Consider the following 22,019-nt stretch of genomic DNA (forward strand, 5'->3'; position numbering starts at 1 on the left):
GTCTGTGGGTGTGTGTCTGCACCTGTGGCTGTGTATGTGTGCGCGTGCCTCTGTGTGCACATACACGTGTGTCTGTGCACGCCCGTGGGTGCGGGCACACACCCACACATATGCACGTGCACGTGGGTGCGCGTTCGTGCACAGCTACCACGCACTGACCGCGTACACGTGCACACCGCCCTGCTGCGCTACCACCGCCCCGGGCACCCGGTGTGTGGCACCTCCCAGGGTCTGCCGAGGGACCCCCGGGTCTCTGGCGGTTCCCTGTGGCTGTGTCCCACGCCCCCACAGCTGTGTCCCCCCCCCAAGCCTCCGCAACCCCTTCCCCAGCACGGGGCCTTTCCCCGCTTCACACTTGCAACAGCGGCTGCTGGGTGAGGAGCCGGCGCTGGGGGCACGGCCGGTGACTGGAGCCCGCGCGGTGCCCCATGGGTGGGCACCCACTGCCCTTGCACCACCTCAGCCTCTCCAGAAGGAGCAGATGCAGAAGAGGAAGGTGATGCAGGGTGTACCCCAGCACGGGCTGGCCCCAGCCCCAGGAGGCAGGTCACCTGGGAAAGGAGAGGGGCACAACCAGCTTGCCGTGGGGTCACGGCTGTCCAGGTCCCCTCCCTGAGGGAGCCCCGTGCACGCCGCCCACAGCCAGGTGTCCCCCAGGGCTGCCTGCACCAGGCCACAGCTGCTCACCTTGGCTGGGGCCACCAGGGCTTTGGCCCTGGGGGCTCGCTCAGCTCTTACTCTGGATGAAAGAAGCACTCGGGGTGTGGGAACGGGGAGCCTTCAGGGTGCACTTCAGGGAGAAGTTAAGGAATTCAGGGAGCTGGAGCTTAAGTCCAACATAACACATTCAGAAAATCTGGCAGGGCATTAACGAAGTGACAGAGCACAGCGTGAACCATCCCAGCACCAGGGGACAGGGGGCTTGTAGTTCAGGTAACAGCCTGACACTCCAGAAGGGAGGGCATGAAGGTAGAAACTAGGTGGAAAAAAAAGGAGGAACAGAAAAAAGTAACAGAAAACCCCAGGGAAGCCAAAGTATGAGACAAATTGTAACCAGCAAGAAAGAGGAAGGGTCGCAAGGAAACCTTGACAAAGCGGGGCGTCATTAGGAGGGTGCTGAGCCGCCTAGGTGGCCTGCTGTCCTGCTGGGGCTGGGAGGGATGGCAGAGTGCTGCAGGGCTCAGGGCTCAGCCGCTGCTTCCCCTCAGCCTGCACAGGGAGGTGGCTGCAATGGCATGGTTAGCACCCCTGACATGAGTGACCACTAGGTGTGTGTCACATGACGTATGGGAAAACATGATCGGGTGGGTCGGACTGAAGATAGTGATACTGAGAACTGGCAGAGGACAGATGAGGTTTCAGAGAACAGGAAAAAGGAGTGACGTGGTACTTGTCTTTGGTGGGAGAAAAAAAAAGGAAGTGAAGAATCAGGGGCACTTAGCTCAGCTTCAAAGCTGAGAAAGTAAAAGAAGCTTCAAGAGAAACATGGAACAAATAGCCAGGTGCTCCCAGAGACAACAGAGAGGGGGAGAACACAGCAACACCCGTGTGCGCACAGCCCTGCCTGCCTTCTCTGACAGTCAAGGACAGAGTCATGTCATCTGCGTCTCTCCACCTCTAACCATGCTGTGTCCCCAGGCACCGCGGCCATGCCAGGGCACTGGGCTGCTCCCTGCTCTGCCCCTGCCATGGCTGGCAGCTACCAGCTGCCCCAGTGGCCTTCCCCAGGGCCGGGCTTGTACTCGGCATTCTCCAGCAGTGCAGCTTGGCAGGGGCTGGTGCAGGCTGTGAGGCAAAGAGCAAGCCCAAGCGTGGCCCGTGTCCAGCGAGCCACAGCCGCTGCTCGCTGCATGTGAATAAGCCAACCCTGCAGCGCCAAGCTGACTTTCACCCAGCATCATTGTCTGTCCTGCACCCAGCGCACGGTTTTTATCACTGTGTGTGTCTGTTAGGTGGGGGGTTTTTTTATGAGTCTGGTTTTATTGCTGTGTATGAGTCTGGTTATGAGAGCCCTGTTATGGGGCTGAGGCTTTAAGTGCTCTGGGCTCTCCTTGCTCTACGCAGCCCCTGCCATGCCACGCAGCCGAGCTCTGCGCAGACCTTGCTAGCCCACAGCGCACTCTGATGGCCTCTTCCCTGCCAGGTTACCGCTGACTGGTTGCTCTTGGGCTCCTTGCGACTTTGATGGCCCAAGCACTATATTAACCTGCAAAGGGAAGAAGGAGATGCTGCAGATCTTGGTTTTCTAGGCCTCCGATGCCCACTTCTCCTGGGCAAGCCCCCATCTGTGACACAGGTGAAAGGGCTGCAGGGGGTCACAGCTGCTGTGAAGGCACTTGGGAGAGCCTCGCCACAGGAGGAGCTAAACAGGAAAAGTGGTCAGAAAAAGAGCAGAACAATTCAGTGCCGCTGAACACATGGTCCTACATGTAGGCAGGTACCGGTGACTGTGCAGCTGCAGGACAGGGAACTAATGATGTGGCGGCACTTCTGCAAACCAGAACCTGTGGGATGGGGAGGGTCACGAGTCACACATGTGTCAACAGCTCAGAGCAGTGTGACAAAAGGCAAAGAGCTGCCTGACACATGCACGGAGGTGAGCTGCATGGAGGCGCATGAAAGAGTCCCAGTGTCTTGGACCTGATGAGGCAGTGGGGCGTCACACCGGGGCCTGGCACGTGGGTCTCGGCAGGGAACATGTGGGGGCCCGGCCTCCGGGACCAGCTCCGGGGCCTGGTGCTGTCGGGTCCCAGGAAGCTGCAACGCTGGGAGGAATGGCTGCCCCAGCCTAACGGGGACACCACCCGCAGCCGGGGATGCCGGGGACGCGGTGCGGAGGTCCCGGTGCCAGTGATGGCGGCGGCTGCAGCGCCAGCAGCGCCCGGGACGCCGGGCGGGCGGGGCGCCACCGGGCTGCGGGGCGGGGGCTCCGGCCCGGTGGGGCCGCCGAGGGGCTGCTGTGGGCGGCCCCGGGCCGTGGCAAGGCTGCAGCAGTAGGGCTCGGGCATCGCCTCTCGGGGCCGTCTCCGGGGAGGGCTGAAGCGGCCGGCCCACCACCGGGCGTGCATCCCCGGAGGCTGCCCGGGGGCCCCCCCGCCCCGCGCCCTGGCCCCGCCGCGGCCCCACCCGCCGGGGCCGCCCCCTGCGCTGCGGCAGGCGCATCTCTGCGGGGGAGGGCAGGCGGTGGAGCCGTCCCTCCGCGCACCTCTCCATCCCTCCGCGCATCCCTCTGTTCCCCCTTGCATCCCTGCATCTCTCCGCGCAATCCTCCGCGCAACCCTCCATCCCTCCGCGCATCCCTCCGTCTCTCCTTGCATCCCTCCGTCCCTCCCCCGCGCATCCCTCCACGGCTCTGCGCACCCCCCGCGCACCCCTCCGCCCGTCCCAGCACCGGCAGGGCCGCTCCTGCGCGGGTATGGCGGGGCGGCCACGCTTCCTCTGCGGCGTGGTGGAAGGTAGGTCCCTCCGGGGCCGCGGCTGGGGCAGGAACCGGTGCCCTGCCCGGGCATTGCAGGGGCTCGGCCGGTCCACCCATAGCAAGCAGGGTCTGGGAAGGGACCCCGGGTATTGGGGAGGCAGGGAGCCGGGCCCCTGCACAGCACCCTATCTCTACCCAGGGGCAGGGGGCCAGCACCCCCCACTGACCCTCCCCATCGTCCCCAGAGGACTGCTGCACCCTGCAACCACCCCAGCACCCCGCAGTAGGGCGTGGGTACCAGCTGCTCTGCCTCCAGTGCTCTGCAGCGCTTTTCTCACTTTGCTGGGCATGTGGGCAGCATCCCACCGTGTGCCCCTCCTGCCTGCCTGCCCACAGTGCCATGCTGCCTGGGATGTGCTCAGAGCTGGCCCTGGCTGGGAAGCGCCTGGTCTCTCATGGTAGATCTGTGTGGCTCAGCCCTGTCCTTCTGCTCCTCCGCCCCAGCCCTGTTTCTGCAGCAGGGCACCTCTGGAGCTGGGCCAGGCCTGGCACCTACTATGCAAAAACGTTTCCACTATTCCTGGCAGCACAGTACCCTGCTGAAGCCCACTGCCTTGCCTGGGAGGAAGCAAAAGCACAATGCGAATAAACACTAAATAAGTAGAAAGCACAGGGATGGAGAAGTTAATAGTAAAAAGAAATGTGAGTCAGATGAGAATCATTGATACAGAAAGGCTGACCTGGGAAAGAGGACACAGATGCTGCCAGCAGAGCTGCTCCAGGAGGAGGAGGAGGTCCTTGCAGAGTGAGGAAGGAAAGGCACCCCTCACCCTGGTAACTCAGGCCCTGGCAGGGAACACAGGCGGGTGCCGCGGTGGGCAGGCTGCTGGGCAGGGTACATCTGTGGCAGGGCCACAGCAGCCTGGGAGCGGTGGGTCCTGCACAGAGCCCCCTGCTCCCTCCTGACATTGCTAGCAGCAGCCAGAAAACATGGATGGACTGACACCTCTGGGTGACCTGCACCCAGGGCAGGAGAGGGGCTTTGGAACCGCTGGGGCCTAAGGACTTTGCTTCCCAATGTGTTCATCAGGACTTCACTAATGGTTGTGAAGAAATAGCTGAGGGTCATCTTAGATGGTCTAGAGTTTGGCAAGTAATGGTGTTGACGGGCTACTGATGCAGTGCTATGGGCCACAGGAGAGCTGAGGTGCAAACGCACAGCATCACTCACCAGTGCTCACCTGTCTTCAAAAAGGCAAAGCACCAACATCGCTCCTTTGGAGGTGCAGGCACAGGTACAAACAGATGTTGCTGGTGCAGTCTAAGCCACTTTACTGTGCAGAATACACTAGGATGACATTTTCGACAGAGCTGCCGCTGGCAGGGCGTGTGTAGGGGGGTAGTGTCACGCTTGCAAGGCACTGTCAGTTTGCAGCAAAGCGTGAGTGAGGCACTGGCAGGTGGGTGCTGTACAGGGGCTCCTGGGACCTCACTGTGAGCTGAACAGGAGTTCCTATGGATTGGGAAATGGAAAATCTGTTTATCATGAAATTATCTTCTTTGGGTGAAATGTCTGCTGGGGTCCTTGACTGGCTACAAATTTGGCCCCATGCACTGTGGGGATGGCTAGTAAGGTGAATATATGTATTTTCTAAGTAGATGGAATAACCGTGTAGATGTTTGAGCAGGCAGAAGATCTATCTGCAAAGAGGCTAATGTTCAGCGTGTGCTGTGGCACAAACTACCACAGCATTGTCCAAGGTCAGTGTGGAGGGCTGCAGGGTCGGCACTGCAACGGGAGCAGGGTGTCGAAGCCCCCTCCCTGGCAGACCAGCTCCAGTGCACTCAGGTGCTTTGGGGAGGTGCAGGCGCTTTTCTGGGCAATGCTGGCCTTATGCCAGATGCTGAGAGCTGGTCCATTCTCCCAGACTCAGAGAGTCATTGCCATCTGCCCTTCTGCACCACCCAGCTCAGTGAATGCATTTGCTTCCCTGAATATCTGCAGTGCACAGGGCAGGCTGTCAGCTGCTGCGGTGCTGTGGCCTCAAGCTTCTGTCAGACACTGGTGCCCAGCAGCTACCTAAAGCCTGCAAGTGGCAGAAGCGGAAATGTTAAGAAACACTTGGGAATCTGCTGACTTCAGATCTGTATTTCCTGTATTTGGTTTTGTTGATGTGAACTTTCTGGGAGGGCAATGTCCTTGTGGCCAGCCTTGGTGCTCATTGATGAGTGTCTTTATTAGCAGACAACGGCTAAGGCTGCTAGCTGGCATGCTTCCCCTTTCTGGATGTTTCCTCTGCAACCTTGTGGGGATGGTGTTTTCCAGTAGGGGACGGACAGGGTGTCTGTGAAATGTCTCATGGAGTCACGGTCCCAGCACTTGTGGTTGGTTGTATGTTCCTAATCTGAACAGCTTGCCATGGGACAGGGATGCTGCCTCAAAGTCCTGCCCTGCTGCAATGCAGGTATGAGTTTGCAAGGTGCAGGGCAGAGCTATGTCAGTGCAACTTTGGTGCAGTTTGAGTTGTGCAATGGTTAAAGGCACAGAGAGCAGCTTTTATAGCCCATACAGGAGTGATGATGCTCTGCTTGACACAGCCTGACACTATGCAGACCCAGAGAGGTGCAGAGAGATGTAGAGCTGGTCTCTGGAAAGAAGAAAATCCCCAGGCAGAAAACTCTAGAATGGATGTACAATAGCTCTGTGCCTCGGTGCACTCCAAAATCATACTAGAGTGCCTTATAACCTGGCCAGCCCTCAGCCGTCTCCTCTAGGCTTTTACCATGCAAATTCCTCCTCCCAGGTTAAGTGCTACCTTGTGCAATTCTTCCCAGCTGCCTCTTTCTGGGAAGGATGGAGGCACAGACGTGATACCCACTTGCTTGCATACTGGTGCCCAGTAAGGTCACAGCAGGATAATAGATGTGTGAAGTACCCAGAGGTGAACAACTGGTGGATTTCTGGGTTTAAGAGCAGCCACTTAGGGATAGTACAGAGAGACTGTTTTAAGTTAGTGACTGACAACTGCATTTTGGATTATTTTTTTTCTTTCCTCTTTTACAGGTTTCTATGGGAGACCATGGTCTATGGAACAGAGGAAACTTCTCTTTCAATGGCGAGTACCCTGAATTTTCCCATGCTGGAGGGAGGCTCCTGGGGCTGGCCTGCCTTTGGGATACCAGGGCGATGACAGGGAAGGGGGCTTATGCTTCTCCCAGGCTGCTCCTGCGGTGCCCCCGCTCTGTCCCAGCACTCTTGCACCCCGGATTCGGTCTGGGGAAGGACTACCCCGCACCCCGGCTGCAGAATGGAGGGACAGATGCGGGATGTGCTGCCCTGTGCCGGCAGATGGTGCTGGGACTCTACCACAGCCCAGCTGCAGCCAGATGTGCTTGGTTGGGGGGCCAAGCCAGGGCTGGGCACCCCAAGGGAATGGGGTCTGGGTCTGGGGCCCGCAGGGGGCTGGGTGGGCACCAGCCCCTGCATGCTGACACCGTAGAGCTGGCAGCGAGACAGGGTTGGACCCTGCTGCCCTCGCCACAAGCGGGGCGATGGCAGCCAGGAAGAGTTTGGAAAGAAGCGTGGGGGCTATGCGAGCATGAAAATGCTGCCTCTGGAGGAACCAGAAAAGGTGCTCTGCCCTGACTGCAGTGTGGCATGGGCAGGATGGGGTGTCGGGGAGCAGGCGGTGGGGCTGCAGCTGGAAATGGGAAGTCAGATCCACATGGGAGAGAGCATGGCGGTGTTTGGTTGGCTGGAAGCCTACCTCAGGTGCTGACCCGGCAGGATGGGTGCCCATTGCCTCAGCTTTGAACCATGTATGCCTGAGCTTTGCCATGGCACCAGCCTCTCTGGGTGTGGTGCCACAGGACAGCATGTTGTGTGCCCGCTGCTGCCAGCAGCAAGTGGCCAGCTAGCCCTGCCTGGGGCCACCTTGCCCACTGACCTGCGCTGCCAGCGAGGGCACCAAGTGTGTGCTCCCAGCTGGCCTGGCCTCACCGGAGCCGAGCTTATCATTGTGGAAACACAGCAAACTCGCATCACGCCACCGCGGGCACAGGTGACCGCTTTATCCCAAGGCTGCCATCCCTGCGTGGTGTGGAGGCAGCCCTTGTGTCCCTGTGAGTCCCCATTTATTTCTGTGGGTCACCTTGTGTCCCTGTGACAGAAGGATGTGGGCAAGATCTGCTGTTGGCTGGTTGTGAGAATCACCCTGGGATGGGAGTGACCTGTGCAGGAGAGAAGCGTGCTTCTGGCAGCTGGCACCTGCGCACCGGCCAGCAGTGGGATAAGCTGTGCTGGGAGGACCCGGCACCAACGCAATGGGGCCCTGCGGGCATGGGCAGCACGATGGTCACAGCCACCAGCCTGGGCGGCACACTGACCAGTGCGGGTACTGCCCTGGTGGTGGCACAGGCAGCACGCTGGGGATGGTGTGGAGGGTGTGCTGGTGACAGCATGGGCAGTGCACCGGTGATGGCTGGGCAGTGGGCCAGGGCTGTGCGCTGGTGATGGTGCTGGTGGTGGCACTGGCAGCCGCGTACTGCGTGGGAAATGTGTCAGTCACACTGTGAGAGTGACAGTGTGGGCAGTCACAAGTGCAGGTAAGGACCACAGTGCAGGGATCAGAGATGCAGATGCGGAAAAATGTAACCCAGAAAATTTTGGGAAAGCATGCAGGAAGGAAAACAAGATATGATGTTTCAAAGTATGTTAGGAATAAGAATATTAGGAACGATGGCCTCGTCTGGTACTGGACTGGGATGTACGTTCACATGTTTGCACATGTGAGTGCTATGTTCATCACTGGTTTTCCTCTCTGGAAAAAAACAGGATGAGGCACTTGTATCATGTGGTACAAGAAGTGTTTCCCAGCCTGTTTGTCGTGGGAAAATGGAAATTATCATCTACTAAGGAGGATAAATAAAAATAAATGAATATATCAGATGGCTTTCATACAGGAGTGCCAGAAGAGCTGCCTAGGGAGGTGTCTGCCCCGTCCTGATAATTTCCAGTGAGTCTTGGATTGTTGGGGAGATTCTGGAAGGAATTTGTGGTTTTTGAGGCCAGAAAGGGACATATGACGGTTCAGCCTGACCTGAAGCAGGCTGGCCCTGATCCCTCTCAGACCTGCTTCCCTTCAGCTCCAACAGCACTGGTAGAGCTGAAGACCTTTCTTCCCTCATCATGCCCGAATGTGTGTCCCTGTGAGCCATGCCTGGACCTTGCTGTGTCCCTGACTGCCGCTTGAGGCTTTTCTCTCCTCTGGAGCACTGGCAGGCTGGTGCTTTGCCTTGGGGAGATGAGCAGACTGGGCTCCAAGACTGTTTATTGGAGGCTTTCCACCTGTGTCTGTGTGTGGCTCCTCGACAGACTCTAGTTTATCAGCATCCTTCCCACACCACGGCCACCGCTCTGACAGCATCTGCAGCCAGCGCTGAGGTCACCAAATGTCCCCAGCCCTGCCTGACTCCGCAGTGGTTCATCTGAGGCTCCCTCCTATACTGAGTTACCAGTGACATTGCAGAGCACACTCGTATTCAACTAATTGTTCATCACTAAGTTGTTGCTTCAGGCATCGTATTCTGTATTCTTTTACCTAGACACGACTTTATGCTTGGCTGTATTAAGAAGTATGCCGCTTGCTGAAGCCCGATTTAACAGCCATTTCAGATCACTCTGAGTGCTGTATTTACTCCTTTATTCTCCACTTCCTCGGCCTTTGCCACCTGCACACCTCACAGGCACAGCATCCTGCCATGGGGTCACGCTTGCCCAGCTCTGCTTCAGCACTCCCTGTTTTTCAGCACTCAGGGGCTCTCCACCTGTAGGGCTTGCCAAAAAGCCTTGCAGTCCCAAGGAGTTCCTCCGGCAGGGCTTTTAGTGTCTGTGGGTCAACGTTAGCATCACCCTGTTAGGTAACGGTGTGCTCGCGTTTGGGGGTGCAAGAGTTGGGCAGGTGGTGCAGGGTACGTCTGGCTGTACTGTGAGGGAAGGGAGAGCAGGGCAGGCAAGGGACAGCCCAGGGCTTGCGAGGCTGCAGCCTCCATACCCAGAGCCAGGCTGGGGCTGCAGCACTGTGTCCCGTGCTGGTGTCTCCCTGCAGAGGAGATGGAAAAATGCAAGAGTGCGGAAGAGCCCCAGTGAGACGTGGTAGCTGCAAAAACCATTGTAGAGCAATGGCTTTGGAGGTGTTGACTTGTTTGAGTGATCAAGGCATGATCCGGGAATGGTGCAGCAGGAATAGGGACTGTTGGTGGGATCAGGCCAGACTGAAGGCAGGACATGGGCTTTACAAGGGGACGATGCAAGGGGGTCTGCAGCGGTGAGGGCTCCCCGGGTGTGCCAGAGAGGCATCCCAGTCTGCGTACCCCAGGCCAGGGTGTGCCTGGCAGGCGAATCCTACTCCTGGACACTCAGCTTGAAGGAGCGGTGAGGTGCCAGCTCTCCAGGGTGTCTCCATTGGTCCTGCTCCGCAGAGACCCCTCCCGTGCAGAGGGCCATCTAGCTCATACACACCTGCTTCATCTGGAGTCACTCATCACAACAGGCAAACTTACAGCTTGTGTGTTTGGGCTACAAGCAAGTTTGGTTCTTGATTACACAATTAGAAGCACCGCTGAAGAGAAAGGGAAAAGAAACCCACCCCAGCCATGCTTCCACAGGTCTCACTGCAAGCCCTGAAAGCATCGTTGCAAAGCTGCTCCTCCATCTCCCTGGCTGTTTTGTTCTCAGTTTCCCCCAGGGATCCTCCTTCCTCCCCTGGAGCCTGCTGGCCACTCGACCCTCCTTTCCTTGCTCAGGACATTGAGCTTTTCATCACCACAGGACTTTGTCAGGTGGTTAAAGCAGGCTGTTTGGGCTAAGCTGGTCCCTCCCACCTGCTTTTTCTGCAGCAAGGTTACTAACCCATCTCCCAGGAGGCAACGTCCTGCTGGTCTCTGAGTCTATCTCATCCAGATGCACTGTCTTTCTGGAGGTCCCTACACACCACAAATCGTTGGGCTCAGCACTGGGAGCACTGGGTGAGATTTATGTCTCTGTGTGGCTGTTGAAAGTAGGCAGGGCAGGGCTGCCTGTGCAGGGGAAAAGCTGCGGCTCTGCAGTCTGGGGGGTCTGTGCAAGTGAAGGCTGGAAGTCTGCAGGACATGGTGCAGCTCCAGGGACGGAGAGGGTGCCGTGTACCAGGAAGCTCTCGGTGTTGCGGGCTGGCACACGCCCAGGTACCTCTTTGCAAAAAGCCTTGGGTGACCCCTTGTCCTTGCTGTGCAGGCTGAAACGCTGGGGGCTGAACTGCTACATGTACGCGCCCAAGGATGAGCTGAAGCACCGGCTGCTCTGGCGAGAGCCCTACACAGAGCATGAGGCAGGTAGTGGCTCTGCTGGGCCCCAGCACGGGTGGGATGCAGGCGTCCCGGGTCCTCGAGGGTGAAGCATGGTCTGCATCTCAGCCAGGATCAGGCTGGCTGTTACCACTCTTCCTGCCGGGAACCTGACCATTGCAGGGACCCCGCTGGCCCTGCCAAGTGCAAGAAGACCCCCAGACCCTGCCCATCACACAGAGTCACCTAGAACCCCACCCAGCATAGGGAGCTCCCCAAGTGGGCCTCTGGCAATATACTCAAATACACCAGGGCCTGCAGGCCCTTGTGGAAAGTCCTCTGTGTCCCGAGGAATGGGAAATGGTCTCCCCTGGGCTTCTCCCCTTCAGATGCTCTCTGCTGCCTCCTGACACCCTCAGCTCCTTCCTTTCGGGCCACTGCGGTTCCCTCTCCCTCCATCCCTTGCGTCCTCCATCCCTTGGCTCCCTCCATCTCTTGCCTCCCAGCGCTCACAGCATCCCCTCTGCCTTGTCCCCAGCCTGCATGCAGTCTCTCATCGAAGCTGCCCAAGAGCAGGGTGTGGAGTTTGTTTTTGCCATTTCTGCGGGCCAGGACATGGTGTTTTCAAGTGCCGGGGATCGGCTCCTCCTGCAGCAAAAACTCAGGCAGGTACCGTGGGCCGTTCCTTCATCCCACTGCTCCCAGGCGAGGGGTGTGTGTGCTTGTGTGTGAGCCCTGTGCCCACCCCGAAGGCTGGTGTGGGGCTGTAAGCCCCTCCCGCCGCTGCACATCAGGGAGCAGCTATGGGGGGTGCCCGGTGGCAGATGTGCTGTCTCTGTCGTTGTGACAGGGAGCCAAGGGCTCTGTGGGTGCCTGACTGCCAGCAGGAGAGGCTTGCTGGGCAGCACCACTGGTGCAGGCTGGCGCTGAGCCCCCCGTTGGGCAGCTGCCCCACACTGCACCATGCCGGCCACCTCTTGAGCCACCCCTGGGACCCCCGGTGCTGGGACCCCCTGCCCGGGCCTGCGGTGAGGCTGGTCCCGACATGGCTGCCCCGCTCCCAGCGCGGGCTCCCGGTGTGGCAGGGTGGTGCGGGGGCGGCCAGTGGGGCTGCCTGGCAGCAGCGCGGTGGGAGCGGGCCCTGGCCCACCGCAGCGCGGGCTCCGGTTTGGAAGGGCTCCCAGCTGCCAGCGAACACGGCTGTGCCTGGGGCTTGGGGTGAGGTGGGCCGTGGCCGTGGGGCTGGCACACGCCTGCAGAGTGGCTGAGCCTGGTGTGTGGCATCGACTGGACTGGCGTGGGGGACACGGCAAGGGCCGCTCTGCCTGCCCGTGTGCCCCGGAGCTCTGCTGTCCTTGCAGGGCACGGGTGGCAGGGGCTCGTCTGGGGCTCGCTGCCTCCTTTCTCTCTGCTGCCCAGGAGTCCTAGCAGCCAGTGTCCGTGCCTGCAGGTGGCCGCCCTGGGGTGCCACTCCTTTGCGCTGCTCTTTGATGACATCGACCCCTGCATGTGCCAAGCTGACAGAGACGTCTTCCCCTCCCTGGCACAGGCTCAGGCCTCTGTGGCCAATGAGGTGTACCAGGAGCTGGGCCAGCCCTCCATCTTCCTCTTCTGTCCTACAGGTACTGCCTGCAGCTGTGCGGCCCCAGCCACCCTGCCCCAGGGAGCATGGCGCTTGGCCAGCCGTGGCACCCCACAGCAGACCAGGGTGCCCTTTGGCTGGTTGCACCCAACACCTGTGTCTGCTGGAAGCTGGCTGCCCTGACAGCCTTTGCAGCTCCCCCCAGCCCCTCAATGCCCCTGCGGGAGCCCCGGAGAACTCAGGACTAGGAGGGGACCAGGCTGCAGACTGGTGTCAGCAGCTGTGCTTGCTGTATTCCCTGCACCGCCTGTCTCCGCAGCCCCTATCCAATGATCCCAGGCAGCCTCTCCTCGCCTTGTCTTTCTGCCCCTCAGGGGATGCTCTGTGCTCTCTCCCCAGAGTACTGCAGCTCTCTGTGCTCTCCCAGCCCCAGCCAGTCCTGCTACTTGCTGACCATCGGCCAGGAGCTGCTCCCAGGGATTGGCGTCATCTGGACAGGTGAGCATGTGGCCCTTTGAGGCTTCTCAGCCGGAGCCAGTGTCTGCCAGCGCTGCAGCTGCGGGCTCGGTCCCGGGAGTGGTGCCAGCAAGTGGCCCCATCCCGGCACCCCTCAGCACCTGGTGCAAAGCCCCGGCTGGGCCAGCCAGGGCTTGGCTGTGGGTCTGCTCTCCTGGCTGGGGTGGGTGGGATGGGGTCACTTGCCCCTTCGTCTCTGTGCTTGGCACCCAGATGTGCATGTGTCCCTGCTGTGCATGTGCATGATGGGCTGTGCTGCCTGTCCACACATCCATGCTGTGATGCTCCAGGCCCAAAGGTGGTGTCACAGGAACTCTCGGCCTCGCTGCTGAAGGAGGTGGAGGGTGTCCTGCATCGCCGACCTGTCATCTGGGACAACTTGTACGCCAACGACTATGACTGCAGGCGTGTCTTCCTGGGCCCGTACACGGGACGTGCCCCCGGCCTCATGCCCAGGCTCCACGGACTGCTCCTTAACCCCAACTGCGAGCTCCAGGCCAACTTCATCCCCATGCACACACTGGGCAGCTGGTTTCGGAGTGAGCTGGGGAGCTGTGCCCGCTCTGATCACACAGGTACCCGGCCCTAGTACCCCAGCAGCTCCATGTGTGGGGCCTCAGTGCCGGCCACGAGCCCACGCACCCAGGGCAGGGCTGCCCCTTGCTGCCGGGCTGCCATGGCCCTGCTGCTTTCCTGCATGACAGCCTGGGAGAGGTGTCTCACCTGGCTGGGCACTACCCAACGTCCCAGGGGTGGGATCCATCCCGGGGACATCTCCTTGGTGGGGGCAGGGAGCTGCCCACCCTCAGTATGGCATGGGATAGCTCCATCAAGCAAAAAGTGGGGCTGTCCAGGCTGATGAGCTCCAGTTCCTCAGGGATGGAGGTTGCGGCAGCCCTGGGGGACAGCCAAGGCCCGCAGGAAGGGAGCTACAGCCCCCAGGAGGCCTTGGAGCTGGCACTGCATGACTGGGTGGTGGAGATAAACCGGCAGGCGTTGGAGCCAGGTAGGTGATGAACTCACACCATGAGCATCCCTTACCCCCTCCGGAGCACTGGACCAGCTCTGCTGGGAGTTCAGTGGTGTGAGGGAGCCGCATGCCCTGCCCGTTTAGATGGGGTGCTCTGGCTGGTGTGGCAGCAGGGTCTGTGTGTGCCATGGTGGGCAGGCGTGGGTGTCCATTGTGCTGTGCTACCCCGTGGGTGCTCCTACCCCAGCCACATCCCCAGTGGGGTCTCGTCAATGGGCAGTGTGGGAGCCTGGGCCATGATACGGCTCTGAAGAGGGGGTTCAGCCAGGTGCGAGCTTGGTGTTTTGCAGTGTTTGCCTCTGCAAAGGCTCTGGCCTCACCAGCCACAGAAGCGTGAACTCCAGAGTGCAGAGCGATCCAAAGGCCATGGTCCTGGCAGCTCCCTGGTCCCTGCCTGCTCAGAGATGGAGCCTCCTGGCACAGCCACTCCCTGGGCTGTCCTGCCCCACAGGCAGCAGTTTCCATGCAGGTGCCAGAGGGGCTGCACCTTTGCTCCTTTCTGCCAGGAGGAAGGAGCCCGGGACACCCCAGCATCAGACTCAAGGGAGGAGTAAGGCTGCAGTCTGGCACAGCGGGAGGACTGGGAGCCACACCTGACCCCCAGCCCCACGACACTGCTCCCAGTGGGGAACAGCCTTGCAGCATGGCACCAGGGCAGAGAAGGAGGAAGGTGACCTCAGAGCCTGAGAATGGCACTGGGAGCAGGACCTTCACTAGCAGTTGGCAAAGCCCCACAGGGGATGGGGACCAGCTCACCACAGGGAGCAGAGTGAGCTGTGAGCCCTCCTCTGCTCCGCCCAGCACGGCCGGCAGTGTCCAGTGCACAGGAACCCCGGTGGCTACCAAGACCCTCCACAGCCCAGGCCCCACCATGTGCTGCAGCAATGGGGCTAACACCAGCCAGAACCTTCTCATACCCACCAGTGATGCCAGGACAGGGGGTGGCAGCCCCCCTGAGCCCCACAGCAGTATCCAGCCTACGGCCAGCAGGGCTGACACGCCCCAGACATGGCCAGCGCCTGGGGCTTGCACCAGCCCCGGCTCTCAAGCACTCCTCATTGATGGGGCTCGCGCCAGCCCTGACCCCATGGCCCCATTGACCCCAGAGGAGGCTGGATCCATCCCCATGGCACCGCTCACCCCCAAGGAGGCCAGGTCCAGCCCTACAGCACCACTGACCCCAGAGGGGGCTGGGGCTGGCCCCATGGTACTGCTGACCCCAGAGGAGGCTGAATCTGGCCCCATGGTACCGCTGACTCCCAAGGAGGCCAGGTCCAGCACCACAGCACCACTGACCCCAGAGGAGGCTGGATCTGGCCCCATGGTACCGCTGACCCCCAAGGAGGCCAGGTCCATCCCCACAGCACCGCCAGCTGCAGAGGAAGCCAGGTCCATCCCCATGGCACTGCTGACCCACAAGGAGGCCAGGTCCAGCCCTACAGCACCACTGACCCCAGAGGGGGCTGGGGCTGGCCCCATGGTACTGCTGACCCCAGAGGAGGCTGAATCTGGCCCCATGGTACCGCTGACTCCCAAGGAGGCCAGGTCCAGCACCACAGCACCACTGACCCCAGAGGAGGCTGGGTCTGGGCCCATGGTACCGCTGACCCCCAAGGAGGCTGGATCTGGCCCCATGGTACCGCTGACCCCCAAGGAGGCCAGGTCCAGCCCCACAGCACCACTGACCCCAGAGGAGGCTGGGTCTGGCCCCATGGTACTGCTGACCCCAGGGGAGACCAGGTCCATCCCTATGACACCGCTGACCCTCAAGGAGGTCAGATCCAGCCCCGTGGCACCGCTCACCCCAGAGGAGGCCAGGTCCATCCCTACGACACCGCTGACCCCCAAGGAGACCAGGTCCATCCCCATGGCACCGTTGACCCCAGAGGAGGCCAGGTCCAGCCCCACAGCACCGCTGACTCTGGAGGAGGTGCGGATGCTGGTGGAGCTCTTCTACCTGCCCTACCATCATGGGCTACTGGCGCAGCAACTCCTGGAGCACTTTCGGTGGCTCCGGGCAAACAGCTTCAGTGTGGGGGTCCCGTCCACGGCACCCGATGCCTGCGGGGTAAGGCTGGTCCAGGTGCTGCTGTGGGACGGTGCCTGTCATGGTTGCGCTGACACCCGGTCTGTCCACAGGGCACACAGTGGCGTAACCGAGCCCAGTCCTTCCAGCAGCTCTGCGCTCAGACATGCCACCTGCACAGCCGCTTTGTCAGTAGCGCTGGACAGGCGCTGCTTTATGACCTCCACCCCTACCTCTGGGACATCCGCAACATGCTGCTGGCTACCAGTGCCTTCGTTCTGTGGCTGGGTATGTGGTTGATGCCAGCCCTGAGCCAGCCCCCTGGACTCTTAGTGTGTATTTGGACCCTGGCCAAATCCAGCCACGTTGAAGCGCAGGGGCCCCTAGGCGCTGTGGCACACCCCAGGCACCTGAAGCTTGTTCTGTGGTGATCCACTGTTTCTACCCCCTAAAGATGTGAAGATGCCTGGAACCCCCTCCCATGGTCTGGGTCCCCGTGTTGAGCTGGTGCCAGGGCGCCTCCCAGGAGTGCACCTCCCCTTGACACCCTCCTCACTGCTGACCCATGTCCCATGCTGACCACCTTGCCTCCTTTGCAGATGGCCATCTCCTCTGCGAGCCTGACCCCAAGGGCACCTGGGGAAGCTGCTTTGGCTGTAAGTACTGGTGCTGCCCTGGTGCACCCACCTCGGCAGGGGGTCCTGGCTGCTGCCCTCCATGACCTCCAGCCCTGCAGCAGAACCTAGCACTCACTATTGGGCTGCCCTTTCCTATGTTGTACCTGCCGAGCGGAGCGGGAATGGCCATGGGAAGGCTGGCACCCCTGAGTGCCTTGATATACCGAGGCAGGATCGGGCACTGCTGGTGGGGACAGGGCAGTCATCAGAGCAGCTCTTCACCATCTCTCACAGTCTAGAAGGAGTGTCTGTTCTTATGACATGGTTCCTCAGCTCTTTTAATCCAAGGACCCCTTAGCTTTTCTGGTAAGAGGGATCCGTAGGCAACTGGGAGCGGTAATGTCCTGAGTGACAGAGGTGAGGTTGGATTTTGCGTGCCCATGCACTGCTTTGGAAGCCCCTGTTCCTCTGGTTTAGGGTTCCCTGGTTGCTCTGGGGGCCTTGTGACCTCTTACAAACAAAGTATTACCAGATGACAACCTGAGGGAGTCTCCAGGCTCAGTGTGGGACAGGGCTGTGTGCCTTGAACCACTTCTGCAGGGAAGCAGCCACATGCAGAGCAAGTTCCCACAGGCATGGCAGAGCTGGCTGGCTGGGCAGCAAAGCAACATGCCGCTCTCTGTGCCAGGCTGCAGCTGCCCAGCTGTAGCCAGGAGCTGTGCCTTTAACTTACACCCTTCGCGGAGGCAAGACCATTCCTTTCCCCATTCCCCCGCTCCAAGCCCTGTTGCAGAGGTCGTGCTGCTACCCCAATGCATGGAGCTGGCTGCCTGAGCCCAGGCGAGGTCCCGTGCCCCAGCTGCCCAGCTGCGGGGGCAAATCCTTGGATCCATGACCAGTGTGGGTCATGACGTTGCTGTGTGATGGGGGCTGATCTCCCCTTGGCCCAGCAGGTTTTTGTTCACTTTGCATGTGTCTGTCTCCTGCTGCCTCCAGGGTGCCAGAGCATCGCTGCCCCAATCCTGCTGGGGGGGGACGCTGAGCCCTGGGTGCGTCGTGGGGGCCTCTTTGGAGAGCTGCAGGTGAGTGTACCCATATCTGGGGGGGCTGAAGGAGCTGCTGGGAAGCCAGGATCCCAGCTGCTCTTGGCCCTGCCATTGGATTGCTGCAAGCTTGGGAAGGCAGAGCTGCCCCGAGCCTCTGTGCTTTGGCTGTGGCTCCTAGGGTTTGGGGTGCCGCAGAGGGACTCTCCTGCTGCCTCCAGGGCAAGGTTTGGAGCCAGGACAACCTTCTCCCTGGTGGACTATCTCTCTTCCAGGCACTGCTACCGGTGGGAAACAGCTGTGACCTCTTCTACCACCCGCCTCCACTCTTCCCAGCCAGCCAGCCGTACCTCCTGCGCCCACTGCTTCCCTTGGACAAGGTGGGAGTCACGGCCCAAAGGGGTATCACACACCACTCAGGCCAGAGCTCACCTTTGCACGGCCCACGCCATACATGCGATAACGAGATACGTGCTGGTCTGCTGCTGCCCCCGAGGCTGAGCTTGCAGTGCAGGGCAGTGCAGGTGGGAAGGGACCTCCTGGGTCCAGCCAGCTCAGAGCAGGCTGGCCTGGGGCAGGTCACCCAGAGCTGTGTCCAGCAGGGTGCCAGCCCTCTGGGCTGGAGAGCGGGTACTGTGGCCAGCAGCCCCAGCAGGGACCATCACCCGCCTCCCTGCAATGAATGCCCAGGCAGAGCAGGAGAGGGCAACCTGGCTCAGAAGTGAGCAGCAGGCACAGCCACAGGTAAACTGGCACAGGCTGGGGGTCGCCAGGTTGTGAGGGCAATCTCTAGAGCACCCCCTGTGCTGATTTCCAGTGCTGGCTATGAGCAGGTGCCAGGAAAGATCCAGAACAGGACAAATCTGGATGGTGACCTCTTGCAGTCTTCACCAGTCTGCAGCTCTGGGCACCACCTGAGCCTGTGGAGGTTCATCTCCAGATCAGCTCCTTCTTCACTCATCCAGTTTACAGGACAATTCCCCACTGGAGAGGCAGCAGCCTGTCAGCCGTGACCTGCTTGCTGCCAGGCCTTCAGCTCTGTTTGACATCCCAGCAGTTTGACAGGATGGGAAGGGAAAGGGAAAATTTTGGGGTGGGTGGATGCACAGGTTGAACTGCTGCCAAATCCAGCAGGGTCCTGGGTTCCACATGTACCACAGCCTGCAGCGCATGCCCTGCTCCCGCAGCCTGCTGCCTCCCCCAGCTAAAGGACACGCTAATGCTGCAGGTCCAGCCATGGCGGACACAACTGCACATGGCTGCTAAGCGCAGTACCGGGCAGCGCACAGCTGCAGCGCTTGTAAATGACAGAGAAGGAGTTGCAGGCGTGTGAGAGCAGGTTATGATATCAGACTGCAGCTGCCAGCAATTCTCATTGCAAGAGCTTCTTTTCGATTGCCTGTTGTCAGATTTCATCTGATCAGGCTAAACTTTAACAAGTTGAATATCTGTGTTCTGTGAAACTTTGAGAGAAAAATCCAGCTAAGCGCTTCAGGCCATTCTGGGAACAGCACTCAGGAGCGTGCTGCCTTCCCTTGCCAGTCGGTGACTGGGGCAGCCTTGCCTTTGAGATGCAGTACGGTTACCAGGATGTTCTTTTCGCTGATCCTGTGAGCAGCAGCAAACTCAATCTGACCAAGATGGGAAATTCTGAGCTGTCCCACTTTGCACATACTCTGTGCAGACTTGACTTTCGGTGTTGGTTTTGCTGCCGCTCCAGTTGCTCTGAGCATGCTCCATCCTGGGGCGAGCAGCATTTCTCCGGCAGTCACGGTGCTGGAATGCCTGCCTGGAATGCCAGTTTCTCATTTTGTAGTTAGTGTTTCTGTGCTGTGATAATGAGCCTCAGAGGCCAGCAGAAGGTGGTGCATGGTGCATCACTTGCTGCAGATGCCAGTGCCCTTGGATGGCTGAGGGACATACCTTCATACCTTCTCCTGGATAGGGTGTGCCAGAGGCTGCAGCCCTGGTCATGGTCCCTTTCTGTGGCCAGTTTGGGCAGCCGCCGGTACACCGTACTCTGGCCGGGACTATGGCAGGGATGGCAGATGGCTGTGGGGCAGCAGGGGGGCAGGGCAGGCAGCACCAGGGCTGAAGTGGATTTGGCTCTTCCAGGGTGAGCTTTACCGAATGTGCCGGGAGAGTTTGGACTGTGACCCCAAAGTTGCAGAGATCCTCGCAGCCCACCCTGATCTCCTCGGTGACAGGTGAGATGTGCCCCCCTGGGGCTCCCTCTCGCCAGGTGTGTGCTGAGCCTGCCCGTGTGCCTGGTGATGCAGGGCCATAGTGTGAGGCAGTGGCCTCTCTCGCATCCCTGTGGGGACCAGCTCTTGCATGGCTGGCCTCGCCCTGCAGGGAGGGCAGTCCCTGCTCTAATGGCCAGCTGGGTCCCGACAGCTGCCGTGGGGATGGACCCGCTGTCCAGCCTGGCTGCAGGGGGGCTGCGGTGGCTCCCCTTGGCAGAGGGCTTCTGCTGAGGGGGTTCTCAAAGGGATGGTTGGGTGGGCACAGGGCTGCTGTCCCGATGGGGCAGGACGGAGGAGGCTGGCTGGTCTGAGCTCCCCCTGGGGCAGGCTGGGCTCCAGCAGTGCTCCTGCTCTGGCTGGCAGGCTGCTGGGCAGCTTCCTGAGCCTGAGCCCCGAGTACACATTTGTGCTGGAGGATGAGGCTGGTCCATGCGGCTATGCAGCCGGCACGCTCTGCGCTGAAGGCTTCCTGCAACAGCGAGACAGCAGCTGGCTGCCAGCCATACGGCACAAGTACCCCCGAGACCTGGGCATGGGTGCCTCAGCTCTGGGACAGGTGAGGGGACAGCTGGGGCAGAGGGGAGTGGGTATGGGGCCGGGGGGTAGAGAGGGTTCCCTCACTTGTGCTTCTCTCCTGCAGGATACCCTGGAGGAAGCATTGCTCTTCTTCAATGCAGAGCCACCAGCTGTGCCCCTGCCTGTGCTGCAGCGCTTCCCCTCCCTGGTGCAGCTAGGCATGGCCCCCCGCGTGCTGGACGTGGGGGTCAGCTGCAGCCTGGCTATCTGCCTGCTGAGCGCACTCAGGGCCAACGGTGAGCATGACCTCCCTGTGCTGGGGGGGACTGAGGTCCCCTTGATCCCGCACAACCCCGTCCCAACTACTCCCTGTCTGCACCCCACCCCTCAGCACAGGGCTGGGGCAGCCCCTCCAGGGCTCCCCATCGCCTCTCTGATGCAGTCTGGCCCCAGCTCCCAGGCGCTGTGCCCTCCCCTTGCACCAGGGGACACTGACCTGTGTCTTGGGGCATCACGCAGGCACCCAGTGCCAAAGGGCAGTGGAGAGGCTGACCCCCTTGTGGAGGGGGTCCCAGCCACTTGGCCCCCAGACCCAGTGCTGGGTTCCCGGTGCTGGGGGCCTGACCTCTTAACTCCCTTCCAGGGTCACGGGGAGTGTTTTGCCAGGTCAGTGACACTGACCGGCAGCAGCTGAGCTTCTACAGCAGGCTGGGCTTCGTCGCCTTGCCAGTGGCCTGGGGCAGTTCTCCTGGCACTCGGCTCCTGGGACGTCTCCTCTGAGCACGCTGCATTGGGTGCAAGCACAGGGAGACCAGTGCCACGGGACAGGCTGACCCCCCATCCCACGCAGCATCAGCCTGAGGGAGCCGGAGCAGAGGGGCACCTTGAGCAGGGCAGGTACATGTGATGGGGGAAATGGCCTGGGGGTGAGCAGGATGTCCCTGGGATGTGTGCAGGGGACTGGGCTGCGAGGGTGCTTCGGCAACAGAGAAGCATTTCTGCCATCTCAGGAGATTTGGGCATCAGGACCACCACCCCCCTCCACCTCAGACTGTTCCTGCTTGCTGAGTACCCTCTGCCTTTGCTGGGGAGACAGCAACATTCCCCGGCATCTGCAGACCACCAGGCCTGGCGGGAGCCACATGGGCAGTATTTAGGGTGGTGGTCTCAGCGCATTAGTGCTAGGGGAGTGTCCCTGTCCTGCAGGCTGGGCTGTCCAGCTCACTCCATCCCCTTGTGGCCCTAGGCTGGGCAGCTGGTGCCAGGGCTGGCTCTTGGCACCAAGGAGCTGCTTGTCTCTACGGTCCAATCTGGTGTGGGATGCAGCGAGGCAGCCTCCATCACTGCTGCCCACGGCAGGGGGAAGTGCTGTCCTTGGCAATAAAGCATTTGCTGGGCTCTCACCATGGTTCGTCTCTTGGCGGAAAGCTCTGGGGTACCGACATGTCCATCTCACACCCCCCTGCCCACCTTTCAGCCAGCCTGGTCTGTCTGCCGCACCCTGGCTGTCATTATAGCTGGCCCTGTGCAGCCTCAAACAAAGCATCCCCCCCCCCATCTGCCTCTCCAGCTGCTCACCAGCCCTCGGCCTCCCAATACCGCACTGCAGGAAGGGGCTGCAGGCGCTGGCAGTGTGTACTCGTAGTGGGACCCCCCACTGTGGGCAGACCCCCAGCCTTGCGGGATGGGGCTCTCCTGCGGG

The 22,019-nt window shown here is 60.6% G+C and overlaps 1 protein-coding gene across 10 annotated transcripts; it reads left to right on the top strand.

The window, feature by feature from the left end:
* Positions 1-17: 17 nt before the first annotated feature.
* Positions 18-21,720, top strand: LOC308056586 (protein O-GlcNAcase-like). Of its 10 annotated transcripts, none has more exons than XM_080372186.1 (17): positions 18-3,455; positions 6,483-6,534; positions 10,692-10,789; positions 11,280-11,410; positions 12,192-12,363; positions 12,723-12,821; positions 13,130-13,414; positions 13,717-13,845; positions 14,376-15,937; positions 16,009-16,183; positions 16,495-16,551; positions 17,509-17,594; positions 17,831-17,935; positions 19,671-19,762; positions 20,165-20,357; positions 20,442-20,613; positions 20,961-21,720. In XM_080372186.1, exons 1-17 carry the CDS (start codon positions 3,416-3,418, stop codon positions 21,095-21,097), a joined length of 3,585 nt encoding a protein of 1,194 aa, XP_080228312.1. In that variant the 5' UTR covers positions 18-3,415; the 3' UTR covers positions 21,098-21,720. The 10 variants fall into 10 exon arrangements, with proteins under 10 accessions (XP_080228312.1, XP_080228310.1, XP_080228314.1 ...); XM_080372184.1 differs by having other exon boundaries at positions 10,692-10,785; positions 12,161-12,363; XM_080372188.1 differs by having other exon boundaries at positions 18-2,596; positions 10,692-10,785; positions 12,161-12,363.
* Positions 21,721-22,019: the final 299 nt, after the last annotated feature.

This window comes from Falco punctatus (assembly GCF_963210335.1).
Source record: "Falco punctatus genome assembly, chromosome: 1".
Lineage (NCBI taxonomy): Eukaryota > Metazoa > Chordata > Aves > Falconiformes > Falconidae > Falco > Falco punctatus.

Bases quoted from the DNA above. Each gene is read 5' to 3' on its own strand.
- LOC308056586 (XM_080372184.1), top strand. From the start codon at position 3,416: ATGGCGGGGCGGCCACGCTTCCTCTGCGGCGTGGTGGAAG. The intron at 16,184-16,494 runs GTATGTGGTTGA...CCTCCTTTGCAG, and splicing joins TGCCTTCGTTCTGTGGCTGG to ATGGCCATCTCCTCTGCGAG. The intron at 17,936-19,670 runs GTGGGAGTCACG...TGGCTCTTCCAG, and splicing joins CACTGCTTCCCTTGGACAAG to GGTGAGCTTTACCGAATGTG.